The sequence below is a fragment of the Larus michahellis genome, chromosome 6 (genome assembly GCF_964199755.1).
Source record: "Larus michahellis chromosome 6, bLarMic1.1, whole genome shotgun sequence".
Lineage (NCBI taxonomy): Eukaryota > Metazoa > Chordata > Aves > Charadriiformes > Laridae > Larus > Larus michahellis.
Genome location: NC_133901.1, coordinates 15,376,160 through 15,395,785, shown reverse-complemented (window position 1 = coordinate 15,395,785; position 19,626 = coordinate 15,376,160). Strand labels below are relative to the sequence as shown.

The window sequence follows — 19,626 nt, the reverse complement described above, 5'->3', positions numbered from 1 at the left end:
TGCCTGGCCTAATGTTCTTGCACGTGAAGGTGGGGGGGGGGGTGGTATTGAGTAACCCTGCGGCGCGGTTGCGAATGCTGTCAAAATGATTGCAGTTCTGATCCTGTTAGGGCAGCGAAGGCAGATGGGAGCAAAAGTCGAACTACGTGGAAGGGTGACTTTACCTTCCTTTTGGTGTACCCGAGAGAAGAGGGGCTGGCTGCTTGGGGCAGAGAAGTTAAAAACACTTCCGTAACAATTCTGCTACTTGAATTTTAGGCAGCACAGCCTCTCTCCGCTTCTAAAACAGCGTAAGCTCTTGCAAGACTGGATGTGCTTTTTTGGCGAGTCTCTGCCATGTGTGCTTTTGAGGTTGCGGGGAAAGAGCCAAGCAGAGGCTCAAAACTTTTGGCATTGGCAGGTGGAAAGTGAAACTTGTTTCCTTCAAGACTGTTTGCCTGCTGTTTAGCTAGCTAACCGATAGCTTTTCATAGCATCACTTTCCAGCTAGCCTTTTAAACCTCAGCTCTGCAGTAGCAAATGTTACAGAAGTGTAGTCATTTCAATGACCATTTTTTGTATTTGCTGTGCAAGGGCTGGACTCCGTGCTTGAACTTTGAGGCTCCTTTTGTTTGTCGTCTTCCAGTGTTGCTGACAGGGCCTGATTCAGCGTTACAGGTGCTCGCATCCTTCACGAGGAGTGTTTCTGCTACCAAGGAGCTGTGCAGCTGCAGAGTGAAGGCAGCAGCTTTTTCCATTTCGGCTGATGTTTGTATGAGCAATTTTGTTTTAAACATTTACCACCTTCTCCCTGCTAGTGGATCAGTTCAATCCACCTCTCTCCGAGTTAGAGCAGGATTTAATCTCTGTATTAGCCAGCCTGGAGATCAGTCCAGTCCATACTGCTAGAAGGTGATTTAACTGTCCAGCAGATAGAGACATTAGCTCTTCTTGGTCATCCCCATATCTCAGTGCACCTTGCAAACGATTCAATTTAACATTCCAGTTTATTGTAGTTTACTGGTCATTAATGATGACTTATGATGAATTCATCGCTGATCTGCTTCGGCAGCCTGCGATGGGCTGTTTAAATAGCGCTGAGGTCTGGGTAGGAGTCACAGGTGACAATTCCTCTGATCTTGGCCACAGGAGTAACTTGACCAGTCTAAAATAATGTGCGTGCCACTCACCCTTCGAACTGGCCTTGCTATGAGCTAATACATCCATTTCAGACTCTTTCCTGCTCATAGGAGTTTCCTTATCGTTCTCGCCGAGCAGCTGAGAAGCAGACTTGAATTCATCTCTCCCTTCATTCCACAGCTCTAGCAAACGGCTCTCCCTGGATTTAGCGCCTGAACGCAGCACCTTCACCTCCCTTATATCCTTCTAGAAGATAAGTGATCATACTGCAAATAAAGAAAAAAATGCCCTGTGCAAAACGGTTAAAAGACTTTATTAGCAAGTCCTCTACAAACTGGTTTCGGCACAGGGGATGCATTCACTAGAGAGACAGCAGAATCTAAAACACAGCAGTTCCCCCAAACTGGGAATGCCTTTGCCTGCCTGTTGCTGCTGTCCCAGTCCAGGGGGAGCCGTGCACTGCAGGGCTGCGGCTAGAGCTCCTACTTGAGCTAGGGAGGTTTTTATATGGAACTTGTTACACGCACATCGCATGTTCATGTATAAAATACAGCAGGGGCTATGCAGGGGAGAAGCAGGTAAAACGATGAGGACATCAGCACCATGCTGACGGATCCCAATACACGGGATCTAAGCTGTAGTACCGGAAGGTGACGTAGGGGAGTTGCCCAAGCAAGGAAGGTCCAAAAGGTGAGTTTTCCCTTGGGTATAAAAGAATAACCTGCATGAAGTTTTATTTCCAGAGTTCTCCCAAAGGTTTATTCTGAACCTCCTGCATGGTTTCCTCTGCGACGGACTTGATTTCTCTGTGTAAGTCTTCTACACTCTTTGAAGCATCCATTGTCTGTTTCCGAGAGAAAAAAATACAGAAACATGTTCCTCAATTAACACCACCAAATGAGAAGTCACTTTGTTGTCATATCTGCTCCCCCCATTACTCAGTAATGTTACTATTCATGAGCAGTGAAACGAGCTAATTACATCTCCTGTGCACTGCTTCTGGATAGGAATTGGAAAAATCTATTTTATTTAGGAATAGACATTTCATAATAGATGTGGGGCTGGGCCAAGGGAAACAGAAGAAGCTGCTGCTGCTGTATGTTGTTTGCTGATGGTCTTTGGGGCATCAGACATAAAGGCGGGTAAACGTTCTTCATCCTGTACTGTAGCGTCCCAGAAACGTCAGTGTATTCATCCTTCGGTGGTTCTTCAAAATAAACTCCACCCATGAACAGGAACCTCTAAAAATCCATCCTGTGATGTTCCAGGTTCAGATTTGTTGGCGTATTTTTAAACGCTGCAGTAAAAGGTGGTGTTGCTTTACAGTGCTGGTGTGATGCTATTTAAAGAACAGCAGCATCACTGCCGGGTGGCTGCAGGAGCGACCAGGGCGAAGAAAGGCGTTGGGGGGTAAGATGTAAAGAGGTGCAGCTTTACCACAGTCACCTGTGCAGGACTGGCCCACGCAGCGGTGCTGAGACAGCGCAGGCTGTGAGGACAGGCAATGAACAGACTTCACGATGAAATGGCAGCCTTTTCGTTACAGCACAGCCAGCGCCCCACCTTTGTGCCCAGGCGACAGTCTCAGGCAGCTTGCTGAGTTCCCTTTATCTGCATAACCGACGGTACCAAGCTGCCTTTCATGCCCTGGACTAAGCAGTTCTTCAGGCAATGTTTGACAGTTGTGGACTTCAGGGTATTTTCAACAGATGTGTTGAATAAAACTCCTTTCAAGTTTTTTTTCATAGAAAACAAATAACAAAAGACAGGGAATAAGAGAAATATGTTCCCCTGATGGAATCACTGAAAAAAAAAATATGTACTTTACAGACTATACACGAGTTCCATAATGCCTCATATGACAGCATATTTATTTTTGTTAAATTAATTCTTTTTGGGTTTTGTGTTGTGGTTTGTGTTTTCTGTCAGCCTATTTTTTCCAGTCATTGTGAGGTAGAAAAGGCAATTTTCTAGAATAACTTTTACTGGAATAAAAGTCCTAGTTTGGTGACTGTTGTACATTTAGGTCCTTCAGAGTACAGAAAAACTCTTTCATGTTACAGAATCACGTTTACCTGAAATAGGCTACGAGGAATTAAGTATATCTTAACGCAGTCTGATTATTTGGCAAATCTACATACATCTCAGCTTCTGGTGATTAGTAATTTACCCACAATCTGTGTCTTCCTATGTCTGTGTGAATGCTACAGATTAAAACAAAAGATGCTGCCCATATCTTATGATTGGGCACTGACAGGGTGATGGAGATCACGGAAGCACAGAACAGTTTGGGTTGGAAAAGACCTTAAAGCTCATCTAGTTCCACCCCCCCACCCTGGGCAGGGACACCTCCCACCAGCCCAGGTTGCTCCAAGCCCCCTCTAATCTGACCTGGAACCCCTCCAGGGATGGGGCAGCCACAGCTTCTCTGGGCAACCTGGGCCAGGGGCTCATCACACTCACAGCAAAGAATTGCTTCCTCACATCTCATCTAAATCTCCCCTCTTCCAGTCTAAAACCGTTCCCCCTCGTCCCATGGCTCCCCTCCCTGATCCAGAGTCCCTCCCCAGCTCTCCTGGAGCCCCTTTAGGGACTGGAAAGGGCTGGAAGGTCTCCCCGGAGCCTTCTCTTCTCCAGGCTGAACCCCCCCAGCTCTCTCAGCCTGTCCTCACAGCAGAGGGGCTCCAGCCCTCCCAGCATCTCCGGGGCCTCCTCTGGCCCCGCTCCAACAGCTCCGTGTCCTTCTGCTCTTGGTGTCCCAGAGCTAGAGGCAGCACTGCAGGGGGGTCTCCCCCGAGCAGAGCAGAGGGGCAGAATCCCCCCCCTCGCCCTGCTGCCCACGCTGCTGGGGATGCAGCCCAGGATGTGGGGGCTTTCTGGGCTGCCAGCGCATGTTGAGCTTCTCATCCACCAACACCCCCAAGTCCTTCTCCTCAGGGCTGCTCTCCTTCTCCGCCCAGCCTGGATTTGTGCTTGGGATTGTCCCGACCCACGTACAGGACCTTGCACTTGGCCTGGTTGAGCTTCATGAGGTTTGTGTGGGCCCTCCTCCCCAGCCTGTCCAGGTCCCTCTGGATGGCATATCCCATCCCTGCAGTGTGTCAACTGCTCCACACAGGTCGCCAGCAAACTTGCTGAGGGTGCACTCCATCCCGCTGCCCATGTCGCCTAAGATGTTAAACAGCACTGGTCCCAGCACAGACCCCTGAGGGACACCACTCGTCACTGGTCTCCACTTGGACATCAAGCCCTTGACCGCAACTCTTTGAGTGCGAACATCCAGCCAGTTCCTTCTCCACTGAGTGGTCCATCAGTCAAACCCACGTCTCTCCAATTTAGAGAAAAGGATGTTGTGCGGGACAGTGTCAAAGATATGTTAAGAAGGATGCCCACACTAGAAAACCTCATCCTGGGTGATCTACACACCAGATAAATGGGGAACGCTTCCTCTTCTGGGATAAGGCTGCTGACTGTGCAGCCCTCTGCAAACAGCTCCAAGGGATGAATAAGGCAGCAAAGCCATACAGCAGCACGAACAGTAAGACAGCAAACACTGACATAAACTGGCCACATGAGAAGGAAGGTGACCATCACTAAGGGAGACACAAGCTGCAGGAGGATCCCAAAAATCTTCAGGGATTCCAGACTCCTTGGCAAACGCTCCAAGACTCCAAGCAAACAGAGGCAGGGAAGAGCATGGGTGCCTCCTGCTGCTTTACCCAGCTTTGTCAGTTTGTCTTTAAGAAAGAGAATGATTTCCAGAAAGCTCTTTTGCAAAGACAACCAACCAACAAAAAAAACCTTCCCCTCACCCCAACAGGGCCCCGTAGGGTGTCCCAGAACAGAGCAGTGTCCTCTCTGCCACAGGGCACAGTGCGCTTGGCCGACGACCAACGTGTCCCCCTGACCAGAAGCAGGAAAGGGGAACACAGGGATGCAATGGGCACTGTCATGAGACACCCCCACCCTGGTCTGTGACAGGCCCATTAGGGTTATTGCCTCACCTTCCAGTTTAACGTCTTGTCCTTCATCAGATGATAGAAGGACTGTAGAACTTTCTCTTGGAAGGAGCTGTTCTCATAACGTTCATTTCCAAAGTTCCCTCGTTCTGCTGCTGCTTCCGGACTTAACTGAAGAAACAGAATCAGATCCGGCTTTGGGAGTCCAACATCAGGCTGTTTGCACCAGTCCAGGCAGAAGTTCTGTCCCAAACAAAGACAACAGAGTTTGAGGTGAAAGAAAGGAATGTGAAGAAGGGGTAGAAGTAAGTCAGCTAGAGAGCCAGGTGGGGAAGGAACAGACAGAGAAGAGAGGAGATGCAACCAGAAACACTAAGCACAGGCTACAGGCTGAAAAGGTGATACCCCAGCTTATCACGTGGGAATTCAGGCCCGGTAATTTTGTTAGGTGCTGGGCTCCTCTCGTGCTCACTTAAGTCAGACAGAGCTAAAGATTTTAACATCTCTTCTGCAGAGCCCATCAGAGCTAAATACCAAGCTATATTTTGAGTCTCCATACAACTGTTATCAGACCAAAACTGTGATCAGTCAAAAAAAAAAAAGACAACCAAACAAAAGCTGCTCCCAAACACAAACACCACGCAGCTTTAGTGTGGATCTTTCTGGGCGCATGGAGACTCTTTTCAAATACCTACCCGACGCTTTCTCAGCCTACCCAGGAATTTCAGCCCAGACACAAGAGACAAAGCTTTCCAACTATTGGATCTTGTTGACCGATTTGAACCCTTCCATCGGGGCACGTGAATCCACGATGTTGTGGAAAGACCACTGAGGCTTGTCCAACCCTCTATTACTCCTTACTGCTCATCCACGTGGCCACCAGTGATACTTTCAAGGTGATCTTAAAGTATCAAGAGTGACTGCAGGGCTCTGGAGGTGAGAGTGCAGGGCAGAGCTCCGGGATCTCCTTAATCCTTCCAGGAAGAGGGGGAAAGGCTTAGGCAGGAATGATTGTAGGTCAACCCTCAGCTGGTGTGGCAGGCAGGACTTCAGCTTCTATGACCACAGGATGCTCTTTGAGGATCAACGGATACTGAGCAGGGATGGGATACATCTGGTGAAGTGGGACAAGAGTGTCTATGCAAACAGGCTTGATAAATCAGAGAAGACAGTGTTAAACCAGGTAGGTCAGGGGAAGGTTTGCAACGTGTAGAAAACTGAAGATGGGAGCCCAGGAAAAAATGTCTGGGGGATGATAGGATAATGGAAGCTTACCTGAAAGCAGCACAACTGGGGCACAGTGGTGCCTGTGATGTTGAGATGGGGCCTGCTACAGGCTGCCTGGTTGAAGAGAGGATGTTTATGAACCTTCTTCAGGCAGCTGGAAGAAGGATCACAACTGTAGGACCAGGTACTCATGGAGGATCTCAACCACCTGCCCATCTGCTGGGCACAAGCAATCCAGATTTCTGGAGCATGCTGAAGAAATTCTCACCACGGTGATGGATAGCCAGTGAGGGGAAGAGCCCTGCTGCATTTGTTACTCACAAGCTAGAAAGAACTGGATGAAGATGTGAAGGTCAAGTGCAGTCCTGGCTGCAGCGAACATGAGACGGTGGCTTAAAATCTGGAGAGGAGTCAACAAGATAAACAGAATTGCTAGCGTGGACTTCAGGAGAGCAGATTTTTGTTTATTAGGGAGCTCTTAGCAGAACGCCCTGGGAAACTCACATGGAAAGCAAAGAGCTGGCTGATCTTCCAGGACAGCACACGACTCAAGAGGATCTTATAGCTGTGTAGAATGACCCTGTGTTGATTCTGGATGGAATAGAGTTAATTTTCTTCACAGTAGCTAGTATGTGGCTAGCAGAGATGTTTTCATTATGGCTGAGCAGTGCTCAGACAGAGTCAAGGCCTTTTCTACTCCTCACACTGCCCCACCAGCGAGCAGGCTGGGGGAGCACAAGAAGTTGGGAGGGGACACAGCCAGGACAGCTGACCCCAACTGACCAAAGGGGTATTCCATGCCATGTGACATCAAGCTCAGTACATAAAGCTGGGGGAAGAAGGAAGGTGGGGACATTTGGAGCGATGCCTTCTGTCTTCCCAAGTAACAGTTACACATGATGGAGCCCTGTTTTCCTGGAGATGGCTGAGCACCTGCTGCTGATGGGAAGCAGTGAGTGAATTCCTTATTTTGCTTTGCTTGCGCGCATGGCTTTTGCTTTACTTATTAAACTGTCTTTATCTCAACCCACGAGTTTTCTCACTTTTACTCTTCTGTCTTCCCCCCATCCCACTGTGGGAGGAGTGAGTGAGCAGCTGCATGGTGCTTAGTTGCCAGCTGGGGTTAAACCATGAAAGACGTAGAAGGAGGCTAACAGAGCTGACTTGTCTTGAAGGCAAACAGACAGGCCAAAAGGCACAGGTGGGAATGTGAGAAATTCAGGCTAAATGAAGAAAATAATTTTTACCATGAGGGTAAGCAAACACTGAAAGAAGAGCCCAGAAAGGCTGTGGTTCTACATCCCCAGATATATCCAGACCTTAGCTGGATGTGACCCCGAGCAGCCTGCCCGATGTTAGACCTACTCTTGAGCAGGAGGTTAAGCTTCGCGACTTCCACAGATCCCTTCCATCATATGTGGTTCTGTTATTCATTGCAAATTTATGGGCCAGCAGCCAGAGCAAGCGTGGAGAATCTCAAAGTCACATAATCATTCACTAGAGTCACATGGGCCAGCTTCCACGCAGCAAGGAGCCTGTCCAGATTTACAAAAAATAACCCAATTATTTTCTCTGCTCTCTCTGGGGAGGGCAAACAGACCCAGTCAATACCTGGGCTGGAACTTGCACCCCTCAGTTTCAATCCTCATTTCACCAGAGGAGAAGCCTGGGCTATGCACACCAATATCTGTATCGGGCTTCTAATTGGAGCTGTTTCTCCAAATACAGAGAGTGCAGGGGCTGCCGTAGGTCTCACTCACCTCTTTGGCACTTGTGAAGGCCGCTCCAGAAAAGGCGTATCTGTCAACCACCAGCGTGATCCCTTGATGTAGTTTCTCTTTCATCAACGGTCTGAAAACCACGTGGGAGAAAAAAAATATAAAAAAAATAACAGTTACACTCCTTTATAGTGATACAAATTAAAGGAGTTCATCTAAAAGACATCTCACAAGGGACTTCTCTGTTAACTTTATTAACAGTGATCATTAGCAGTGTGGATTGTGGATAAATAGCTATTTGTATTCTGTCCTCTAACAGACATTAAGCAAATACGCTTTCAAGACACCCAATTTCAAGGTGCCCCAGTGCCGGGCACAGCTCCACTGCCTCGGCAGCTCCACAGCTTACAGGCAAGATCACAACTGAACTATATTCAGCCATGAACAGCTTAGTCCTTTTCCCTTTTTACATGGTGCAGTAGACTTGTGATAAACTCTGCCTTGGAAAGAGAAAAGTGCCCTTTATTCACGACATTGACATTTCTTATTACAGCTCACTCATCTGCCTTCCACTTTCCCAGTTTGCTTGGCACCACCACTACAGCAGAATCAGCAATGCTTTTTTTGTTTTTTAAAAATGGAAAAACATTTTGCAGTACAGGTTTCCAGGTAAAAACAACAGCTGACACTGATTTCCCTAACTCCACACAGAGGACTCAGTTGGGCCAAAAGCAACGACAGCAACTTACAGCTGAATGCAGCCTTCAGCTAGAGGGGAAGTTCGTACACGATTCCTTAACCCCTCTGTCACTCACACAGACTTCCTTGCAAAGCAAGGTCTCTTCATTCAGGACAGAAAATTCACAGTCTAGGCTGCTACAGTCTCAGCTCCCTAATTCTTGAATCCAGTACGGTGCAGGGGTTTGAAATATCGTACCTAATGATTTAAAAAAAAACAAACTGTGGGATTTGATCCAAGATTAAATCCAAAGCTGTAAGAGTCCTCAAGACATTACTTACAGCCATATTTCCCTTGCTAAACAGGATCGTACTCTCATACCTACTGTACCACTGCAAGCTAAAACCTGAGGGAGAACGCAACGCCACACATTTTTCTTTTACAACTTAACGAAGATGATCGTTACACATGTTCCCAGCGATTAGCAGAGAAGAGCAGGTGAATGGTGTGGTCCTCCAGGTTCTTCTCCTTCAGCAGGTAGGAGCTGATCAGCCGCCCGATCTCCGTTGTTCTCTCTGTAAGAAAGAGGGGGAGGAGCAAAAACTGCCCTGAGCCGCTCCCGCCAAAAGCGCGTCCACCCTCCCGCTCCCGCGGGGGGACATCAATCTGTCCGGGGTTTGTATGTCTGTCACGGCTGGGAGGAGGTCGGCCCACCCGGGGAGGGGCCCATCTCTCTGTCCCGGAGGTGGGGGAGATCGGTCTGTCTGTCACGGGTGGGAGGTTGCTCTGTCGATGGGTTAGGGGTGTCTGTCTGTCCCGGGTGGGAGGAGATCTGTCTATCTCTCTGTCCCGGGGGGAGGAGGTCGGTCTGTCTATCTATCACGGGCCGGGAGGAGGTGTGGGGCCGGACGTGCCACCACAGCCCTGTTGGCCCCCCCACACCCCCGGCGGCACCCCGGCCGCGGCCTAGCGGGACTCCCGCTGTACGCGCCCCCCCACCCCAAACCAGCTCCTCCGGGCGTCGGCAGGCCCCGTACCCGGGAAGCGCAGGAGGTCTGCGCGGTGGCCGTCGGCCCGCAGCGCCTCCACCAGCCGCCCGCCCTGTGTGCTCTTCCCGGCCCGGTCCACCCCCTCCAGCACGATCAGGGCGCCGCGCCGGCCCGCCATCACCGCGCGCGCTCCGCCCGCCCCACCCCTTCCGCCATCGGCCGGCCAATCCCGGCGAGCGCCGAGGCGGCCGCTCTAGGCGGCGGCAGAGCAGCGAGACGCCGAGGTCCTCCGGACAGGCAGCGAGGCGGGAAGGGAGGCCCCGCCCCTCGCCCCTCATGAATATGCAGCAGGAGCGTCCCCGGCGACCAATGGGCGGAGGGCGGAACATGAATATGCGATGAAGCCGGGGCCGCGGCCCTTGTCATGCGGGCCCGGCACGCGGCGGGAAGCGGCGGCGGCGGCGGCGGCGGCGGCGGGGTGCGGGCCGCAAGATGGCGACCGCCATGTACCTGGAGCACTACCTGGACAGTGAGCGCCGGGCCCGCGGGGGCGGGGGGCGGCGGCGGGGCGGAGGGGGGGAGGCGGTGGCTGCGGCCACCGGGGCGGACAGCGGCGGCGGCGGGAATTAGAACTGCGCCACGGGCTGGGCGGGGGGGCGGTGCCGCGGCGCGTCATCATGCGTCGCCGCCGCCGTTTTGCGTCATCAGGGTGCGACGGGCAGCGGTGAGGCGATGGGCGGCGGGCAGGGCCCCGCCGTGAGGAGAAGGGGCGGTGGAATGGCTGGGCCTTTCTGTTGCAGGCATCGAGAACCTGCCCTGCGAGCTGCAGCGGAACTTCCAGCTGATGCGGGAGCTGGACCAGCGCACGGAAGGTGGGTGTAGGTGTGCGGGGGTCGTCCCGGTGGGCTGGGGCCGGCGGGGAGGAGGCGTCTCCCCTCCGGACCCCGCTGCAGCGGTTGTTTCCTTTCCGTGAGGGCTCCAGCTCGCAGGACGTGAGGGGATTTTCCAGCAGTTAATGGGGGTTTGTGTGGCCGCTGTACCCGGTCGCCCCGCGGCTGGCCCGACTCCCGCCTGTCGCTACATCTGCGGGGTTGTCCGTTGCTGTGTGTCTTGCAAGACCCGTTTTTTGCCTTTTTTTCAGGCTTGTGTTGCTATGTGGTTGCGCATTACCGGTTCGATTTGAACTGTTAGAACAGTAAACGGTAGCAAATGCAATTTTCTGCATGTGGAAAAAGAGATTGAAGCTTGTGAACCCCTCGGTTCAGTTTCTGATCTTAACCCCGAGCCCTCTGAATTAACTATAAAACGCGAAAAATCAGAATCCCACCACAAATGTTGAAGAGAGAATACCTTTACTTTTTTTTTTTTTTTTTTAAACCAGGTAAATACATTAAGGAAGTGGTAGAAGTCAAAAAACTGTCAGCAGGGATCTTCTAAATACCGTAGAGAGGTAGAAAAAGAAAATACTCGCTTTGGCAGGCAGCTTTCTCACGCGTATGTACTTTGCTTTTCAGATAAGAAAGCAGAAATTGACAGTCTTGCAGCAGAATACATCGAATCAGTGAAGAACATGTTACCTGAGGAGCGAGTGGAACACCTGAAGAAAATCCAGAGTGCCTACAGCAAATGTAAAGAGTACAGCGATGATAAAGTTCAGCTGGCCATGCAGACGTATGAGATGGTGAGATTTTTATTAAAAACAGCCGTACTCTGGAATGGGGCTGCTGGTAGACATGGAATACATTTCCACAGGGTCTGTTTTCCCTGACGTATTTATGTTTTTGCTTAAATGTCTTACTGAAACAAATTATTAATCTTTAAGCTTATTTTTCTTACTGTTGTTATCCTCCAAAAGCCTCCTCTTGTGTTATCGGGTTTTGTGTCAAGTTGTCTTCTCTTCTAGTGAAGAGTTAAATGAGTTTATCTTGCTTGGACATTGCTTGACTGGTAGTACACTTCTCCTTTGTATAATAATACCAGCAAATTTACCCCGCTTCCTCCTCCCCAGCAGCTCACCTGTCACCTGATAATTTATTTAGGGCTGGTCTTAGTTGTAAGCAATGTTTTTCAAGTCAACTTCAATACTATATTCTGGAGGAATGGTAGGAAATCTGCTCAATTGCCTTGGTTTCCAAGTGACAGAAGAAAGCAGACCCGTCAGCCGCACCGTTCTGGTTGTATATTGGACATCAAACTTTCCTCGATGGGCCTGGTGGGAAAATATAATTTCTTAAGATGCAGCTTTCCACTTTTTTCTTCTTTTGCCCCTACTCCTGTGTCCATTTAGCTCTCCCTTGAATGATTCTTAGCTCTGCGTATTTTATCCCCTAGATAAAACTTGAGTGAGGGAAATCCTTTCGACTCTACTTAGTGTGTTTTGTCCAGTTTCTAGAGATGCTTTGGGTTCTGCTACATCTGCAGCTGCAGTATGTTTTATTGCCATCAAATACTGCAGCAAAGGAAATTATTTCTCAGGAACTGAAAAGTGTTTCTAGATAACAAATTTGAGGACGAGGTATTGCAGTACACAGTTTGGGAGTGGTGGCTTAAAACACCTTTGCTGCATCTCTGTCCTGTAAGCTACGTTATTGAAACCAGGGTAGTACAAGGTACTTATTTCACATGTATAGACTTGATAGTGGAGATAGCAGAAGCCTGTATTTATGACTAAATTTCTTTGAATAGTGTGCCAGTGGAATACCAGAGAAAATAGACTGATTTGCTCAATGCATTTCACGGACAATAGTTGAAAAACATATTTTGAAAATTACAGGGAGAAAACAATCATTTTTAATGTCTCTCACAGTCTTGTTTTGTTCTGCAAACTGTTAATCTGAGTTGTTTTGACTCTCCTTTATGCTACCTCCCTTTTCCTTCCTTTCTCTTTGTTTGTTGAGGGACTGGGTCGTCTCGCTTTTGCCTGTTTTCTTTTTCTCTCTGCCTTAATTCCCTTTGTGTGTGCCATTTCCCTTTTTTGCAGTTTGGTACCCCTTTCATGCCTTGCTTTGGAGTAGTATACCCCTGTTCATGCCGATAACAGCCAAGTTATTAGACCTTCCTGTTTTCGTTTGTGGATTTTTATATATATTTTTTTTTTAATTCAGTTTGTGGTTTCCTCTTCCGTGCAGGTGGATAAGCATATCCGCCGGCTGGATGCAGACTTGGCGCGGTTTGAAGCAGATCTGAAAGATAAACTGGAAGGCAGTGACTTTGAAAACCCTGGATCGCGAAGCCTGAAAAGTGCGTAAATTTTACACGCTTGACAGCCTTTTCCAGCACCGAGTGTATCTAACTAGAAAGGCTAAAATATAAAGTAGGCTCTTATTTCTGGACGAAGTACACCATCGTGTACTTCTCTATTTGTTTTTAATGCTCTTCAAATAGTTACAGTGTTCTGGTGAGCAATAAACAGATAAAAAACCCCACCCTAGTGCTGGGATCTAACATACTGTCTCTGCTTGCCAGATTGTCCTGAGGTGGCCCATGGTTACTGGTTCCCACTGGGCGAGGGGGAACTAGCTGTGACAAAACTGAACTGATGTTGTTACAGCTCTTGCGTGTAACAGTTTCAGGCTTGATCTGTTACTGAGTAAGTTCTAAGCTCTTCTTGAGGAGAGGAGATTTGCCTATTTTCCTCCTTTTACCAGGATTTGAATACTAATCAAACTGAGAACAGCAGGAAAAAATGGGGAGTTAGAGGAAGGTACCAGTAATGTATACTGGAAATTTGGTAGGGTTACGGTGAAATTTGAGCATGGTTAACAGCAGCACGGCTCTCTGCCTTTGAACTCTGAAATAAGGGGTAAGATCAGGGATGTGGAGAGAAAAGTTATGCTAGTTATTGAGTAACCAATTAACTGGATGAATGTTTAAAAATAGTCTGAGATTTAAAAAAAAAAAAAAAACCAAAAAAACCAACCAAACAAAAACATTACAGCATGTCTAATCAAATGTGATGCTGTTTATATCTTATGCAACGATATGGGCTAATGTTGTACTGCAATGATTTAATTGCCAGAACTGCCAACGCAAGGGTTTGGTGCTCACTGGTACTACTTGCCAGTTTGGCGTATTTGTGGCATAAAAAGAGTCAGCATTCGTATTCAATTATATATGAAATAAGGATCTCAAAACATGCATCGAAAGATGAACATCTAGGTATGTTTGTGGTATTCAAATAGGTTGAAACAATGGGGTTTTTCCCTTTATAGAGGGACGAAGTCAGAAAGACAAAAGAGGCTCTCGCGGTCGAGGCAGGCGAACATCTGAAGAAGATACACCAAAGAAAAAGAAACTCAAAGGAGGGTAAGGCATACCCAGTCACAGCTCCAGTGACTTTGGCTTGACCCTTCGCAAATTTTCCGCAAGCTCATGTTACCCTATTTATGACTCCTGTCTGGATGGTGAGCGGTGTTAGAGTGTTCTGATCTTCTGCCATTTCATTAGTGTCCTGCTTAGGACAAGTCAGCTTTGTTAATTAACTCCTTGGTTGGCATGTGGAAACTCAGCATGCTTGGAATTGCCCTCTGACTGGAAGGACAAGATCAGTGTCTGTTGCTGTTGGCAAGCTGGGAAAAAATAGCTCTGACTTTTGTCATGCGGCTATTTTTAGCAGTTGCTGGTGGGTTTGGTTGTGAAAAGAAACACTTGCCCATCAGGACAAAAACTGATGTTGTACCGTTCTAGAAATCTTGGAGAATTTTGAGGGTTGTTTTCAAAGAACTGCATCCTAGATAGTCCTGAATATTCTAGTTTAGTTTTGTGAAGCAAGGAAGAAAGCCTGTCCCCTTTCTGTGATATTATTTATATTAAAGGGGCTCTGTTAATCCTAATATTTTCAGTTGGCTAAATGGAGGGGCAGAAAAATAAAAACAGTTTCCATTGACTGTTACTGGCTTGTCGGTACATCCCGTCGGAGCAACAGGGTTCACTCACACGTGACAAGGAGAAAAGAATGTATAATGAAATAGGTTGGGGGGGGAGTAATCAGATTCTTCTGTCCACAAGCAGGAGTGAGTGAGCTGTACGTTAATTTTGTTACTGCAGTGACAGCATGTACAAATCATTCTCTTAATCCTTTATAGTCAAGCTCGTGTTTGATCCAACCTACCTTACTATTTTAATTATTGGATAGTGTGTAATACTGTAATCTAAAGAAGGGTCAGTGTGTTTTAGAGAAGATAATTGTTAAAAACTAATTTTCCCAAGTGGTATTTAGATCTTGGAAACATGGTGTTGGCGCAACTGGAAAGTATTCTGTCCTTGTCTACAGATCTGAGTTTGCTGATACCATCCTGTCAGTGCATCCCTCGGATGTCCTGGACATGCCAGTGGACCCCAACGAACCTACCTACTGCTTGTGTCACCAGGTGTCCTATGGAGAGATGATTGGCTGTGACAATCCAGATGTAAGCACTGGGGAGGGTTTATTTTCAGATGTTTGCTACATCACAACACTGTGAAAAAAGAAGGAGGGGGTGAGCTCAATTAGATCCTACAAAATGAAAGTAACGTTTGTGAAGCACTAAGCTTCTCCTCTGGGTTTTTCCTTTCTTGTTTTGCAGTGCCCAATTGAGTGGTTCCACTTTGCTTGTGTGGACCTCACCACCAAACCAAAAGGGAAATGGTAAGTATGACAACATCCAGCTTTTTGGCTTTTATCAGGCTACAATTTGCCTCAACAAGAATCACAATAAGAATTAAAACCTCGTTGTGACCCTTCCTGACAGAGGAGCTTTGCTCTTGTCATCAGAGGGTTTGGGATACTGTTTGTGTCGAGGTAGGAGGTACAAGGGGAACCTTCTTCCTGAAGTCTGCCTTCACAGGAGCCTTAGATTCTGATGAGAGCAAAGCAAGGACCTGGGCATGTGCAAAATTGCATGCTAAACAGCAGGGTTTTGATCTGAGGCCTGTGAAAAGGTGTACATGTTACACGACAATACAGCAAACCTGAGATGTAGTTGTGGCTGCGTTTTAAAATTGAGAAGAGACCCATATTTATTTTTTTCACTTCTGTAAGCAAAGTTTGAAGGCTGCTCTAGGTTTTACTTGTGTATGTGCTCATCTTGGACAGAATCGCAGGCTTGTTCTGTGCTTAGTTTCTGTTTAATGGACTGCTGTCATCTAATTAACACGATGCCTACAGGCTTAAGTGAAAGAGAACTGCAATCATTGGAGGGAGAGGAAGGAATGAATTGGAGGAACATATCTCTCTTATTTTGCCTGTAGAGGAAGCTTGTGTGGCAAACTTGGAGGAGTTACTTGGAGTAGCTTCTAGGTTGAATGAAATAAGGTGAATCACAGCTGTGATGAGCCCTGAAAGCCTTCTAGTGCTCTCGGCAGTTGGTACAGTTCCTTTCCTATTTGCCCAGGCTTCCTGTGTGTCATGAAAACTGTCGCAGTTACTTAAATTGGCTGCTTTTAAACCACCTTGCCACCCACTCAAATAATAAAATGATAATAATAGATAATACAAAGAGGTTTTGGGCTATGTGGTAGTACTTCAGGAACTAATTACTGCCTCTCTTTCCCTGTAGGTTTTGTCCTCGTTGTGTTCAGGAGAGAAAAAAAAAGAAGTAAGGAGTAGAGGGGAATATATCCTCTGAGGCAAGAAGAATTTAATATATTCATTCATGTTGCAATATTATCTTTGATTTTTTTTTTTTTTTGTTTCACCTACCCTCCTTCTTTTTCTGGTGTGATATTTAATTGTCCAGTGGCCACTTGTAATTCCTGTGCTTTCATAACAAAATGACTTTGGGAGGGAGTCCCAAATCCCTTTGCCGCAGGGGTTTTATTTATGTTACACTTGGACAGCACTGAAATCGGTGTTACTATGAAGTGCTAAGGCAGCCAGTAGCCTTAGCCTCTGCTACTTTATAGGAGTCTGTGAAAGGCATTGCAGGAGAAAGAAATACCTGTATCTTCAGCGTGGTGCATCGCCACCATGGAAATAGTTTAGGCCTGGAGCTTGGTGTGGCAGAGGAGAAGGAATTTTCTCTGCTAGGCTCCATTGTTTAGGTGTGAAGACCATTTGTTGTGCAGTTTTGTAGGACAGAAAGGAACGGGGAAGCCTGTTTCCAGTGTCTGCATCCTCAAAGCCAAGTACCGTGATTAGTTCTGACAGGGTGGGGATGGGGAGAGGCATGATCCTGCCTTCTCTTCCGGGGAATTTCTTCTGTCTGCCTTTGCACTGCCTTTATTTTACTTGCTCTCGCCCCCATTCACGTGAACCTTAACATTAGATTTTTCACCTCCTTCTAGAAAAGGTTTGTCTCTTTGGGGAGAAAAACCTTTAAATAGCAAAGGAATTGTCCTGCAGTGTTTCTTAGTGAGAGTAATATTGGGAGAGGTCGTTACCTTTCCTGGCTGTTTCCATTTCTCTGAAGATCCTTTAAGCACATTACTGTGAAGATGAAACCTACAGTATTCTCACAGAGATAGAAGGTCGGATTTATTCATGAAATAAGATGAAGGCCTGACTTTTTTTACTTGTGTTTGCCTGGGTTGCACCTGGGTAAATCAGGAAAACGAGCTTTAAGAGGAGGCTCAGTAAGGATGATGTGTACCTTCCTGTCATGGGTTTGTGTAGCATTTGCTCTGAAGCACTGGTATTGAAGAAGGCCATTCAGCAGGAATGTTTTAAAATGACTTCTTGTCTTTTTTAAGTGGGGGCACAATTTGCATGTTCTTGACCTCTTTAAGCTGCTTTTCAGATTATGAATGTGAATCCTTGCTGCCATCACAGCGTCAGTTTCTGCAGGGAAGGAAGGAAGAGAAGGAAATCAGGAGCAGGAAAACGAAAAGTCTTCCTGTTTTTTCCTTCCTCTGAGGTATAGTGGATGCAGAAGTTGAGGGAAGAGCAGAGACAACTCTTGTCTTAATATCTCCTGTATTATGGGGCTTACCCACCTACAATAAAAGATATGGGGAAAGGTGGCTTTGCTGGTGGAGGGGAAAAATATAGCCCCAAACCATCCCCCCCTGCAGCAGCAGGCACCAGAGTTCATGAACTTCCGTGGCTGTGATCCCTGGTGGGTGTTGATGGCAGGGCTGGGTACTACTTTGCATTCCCATTGTGCAGGAGCTCTTGGTATAGACTGCTGGGAAGGCAGTAAGAGACTTCCAGATAAGCTTTTGTTCTGCTGTAAAAGCAATCTGAATAAACAGCACAGAAGGAGAAAAAAAAAAAAAAAAAAAAAAAAGAAAAACCAAAACTACTAACGGTCAGATTTTGGCACCTGTTTCCAAAAGAAAAAAGTCTTTTTTTTTTTTTCTTTTTTTTCCCCTGTTACGCTGATCCTCTTACTCATGTTTTGCAATGAAAGAAAGTAGAACACAGCCCTTGCCAATTTTCCTTCCCCACTTTGCTTAGTTTGGCTTTGTAGGTGCTGCAGGTGTGTCAAGGCTGACATAGAAGAAACCTTGATACTCAGCTTTTCCGTGAATGTTTTGATTTATTGCGTCTGCTATGGGGGAAGGCAAAAAAAAAAAAAAAGCTCTCTCCAGAGTCCTTTAATTTAAAGTGTGATGTTGCACGTGTCTTCGTGCCATTGTATCACTCCGCGTGTCGTATATGAAGTTTCCACAGTCCTGTTTACAAGATTATACGCATTTGTCGTTGTTGCCATTGTAATAGCACCCGCAAAGCACAGCAGACAAATTAAAAGCAGATCGCTGGAGGGAAGGGGGAGGAAAAGCACAGTCGCACAAACCTGAACATGGAAATAGAGCCTCTTTCTTTGAGGGTAAATCTATTTGTGATACCTCATGAGCCAGCCTGTTACCCGGTCACCAGGTACCTCGCTGACCTGCTGCGCTGGGGTGATGTGGGAGTGCAGCTGCCAACTGAAGTGTAGCACAATGCCCTTCCAGGGTTTATTTTCCCCTTCCATCCAATGGTATTATGTACAGCGCTCTCTTTTTCCTTTTTTTCCTCTTTTCCTGAGGCTCTCTTCGTGTTATCACCACAGATTAAGCATTTGATTGGAAACAGTCTCCCAGTTCCACTGCTCCTCTCTGGAGCCTGTTGTTAGCAGGTGCGTTCTGGGGCTCGGAAGAGCAGACGTTTTCCATTTTAACCAGCAAGGCAAAAAGAAAAATTAGCTCTGAAAGTTAGCATCAGCCTTCTGAAGGAAAAGATCGTTCACTAGGACTCGTGAGCATTGTGAGGTACAACGTACTCCTCTTATTTACGACGTATTGTCTGTAACGCCTCAGGACATCTGACGCCTGATACCAGCAATAAACTGTCCCCCCTGGGACACACCAGCGCCGGGGGCTCCCAGCATCTCTTGGCCGCTTACACCTGGCTTCAGAGATCGGGTTTTTTAAACTCTTTTATAGCCAAAAATACCAGTAGCCTTCATTTTTTTGCTTACTAAAGGATTTAAATCTTTCTCCTGGATTTTGAATGTACAGTGTTAAATATGCTTTTCTGGAGAAGGGTGAACAAGACTGTGACACACGCCAAGGAATGTTCCACTAAAGATTGTCCAAAGACCCTGCGGGGTTTAGCTTTACTGCAGCATGTCCAAACTGGAGGGGAAACGACTTTAACCCGATTCTTCTATTTTTTAAAGGAATTAGAGCTATGTTCCCTTTGTAAATGGAAGAGAATATAAATCTTTTTATTGCAAAAAAAAAACAAGAAAAGGAATGTAAAGTAAAAATGTATATCTGTATTTTTGGATCATGTTATAGATAATGGATATATTGTTATAAATAAAGTATTTTTGGGAACAAAGATGTAGGAGAGCGTGTTGCTGTGGCGCAGGAGCGCTTGGGGTGGGGGTGGGGTGGCTGACCCCCGGTGGGGGTGGGCGGGCGCTAGGACCCGCGCGGTGCCGCGGGGGGGGCGCTGCGGCGGCCTCCCGCCGCCAGGCGGCGCTGCTGCCCGCGGGCGCTGCGCGCATGCGCGGTGGCAGAGCGCCCCC

At 47.3% G+C, this 19,626-nt stretch overlaps 2 protein-coding genes across 3 annotated transcripts; one reads left to right on the top strand and one right to left on the bottom strand.

The window, feature by feature from the left end:
- Window positions 1–1,406: 1,406 nt before the first annotated feature.
- On the bottom strand, window positions 1,407–9,933 carry DTYMK (deoxythymidylate kinase). 2 transcript variants are annotated; one of them, XM_074590304.1, is made up of 5 exons: window positions 9,740–9,933; window positions 9,169–9,277; window positions 8,066–8,156; window positions 5,124–5,321; window positions 1,407–2,922 (listed from the first exon to the last, which is right to left on the bottom strand). In XM_074590304.1, the coding sequence occupies exons 1-5, from the start codon at window positions 9,867–9,869 to the stop codon at window positions 2,920–2,922; spliced, it is 531 nt and encodes a 176-aa protein (XP_074446405.1). In that variant the 5' UTR covers window positions 9,870–9,933; the 3' UTR covers window positions 1,407–2,919. The 2 variants fall into 2 exon arrangements, with proteins under 2 accessions (XP_074446405.1, XP_074446404.1); XM_074590303.1 differs by having other exon boundaries at window positions 1,407–1,963; window positions 9,740–9,914.
- ING5 (inhibitor of growth family member 5) lies at window positions 9,926–19,438 on the top strand. The gene is made up of 8 exons (XM_074590302.1): window positions 9,926–10,220; window positions 10,492–10,563; window positions 11,206–11,372; window positions 12,820–12,931; window positions 13,903–13,996; window positions 14,964–15,099; window positions 15,256–15,317; window positions 16,228–19,438. The coding sequence occupies exons 1-8, from the start codon at window positions 10,184–10,186 to the stop codon at window positions 16,268–16,270; spliced, it is 723 nt and encodes a 240-aa protein (XP_074446403.1). The 5' UTR covers window positions 9,926–10,183; the 3' UTR covers window positions 16,271–19,438.
- The last annotated feature ends 188 nt before the right edge of the window (window positions 19,439–19,626 follow it).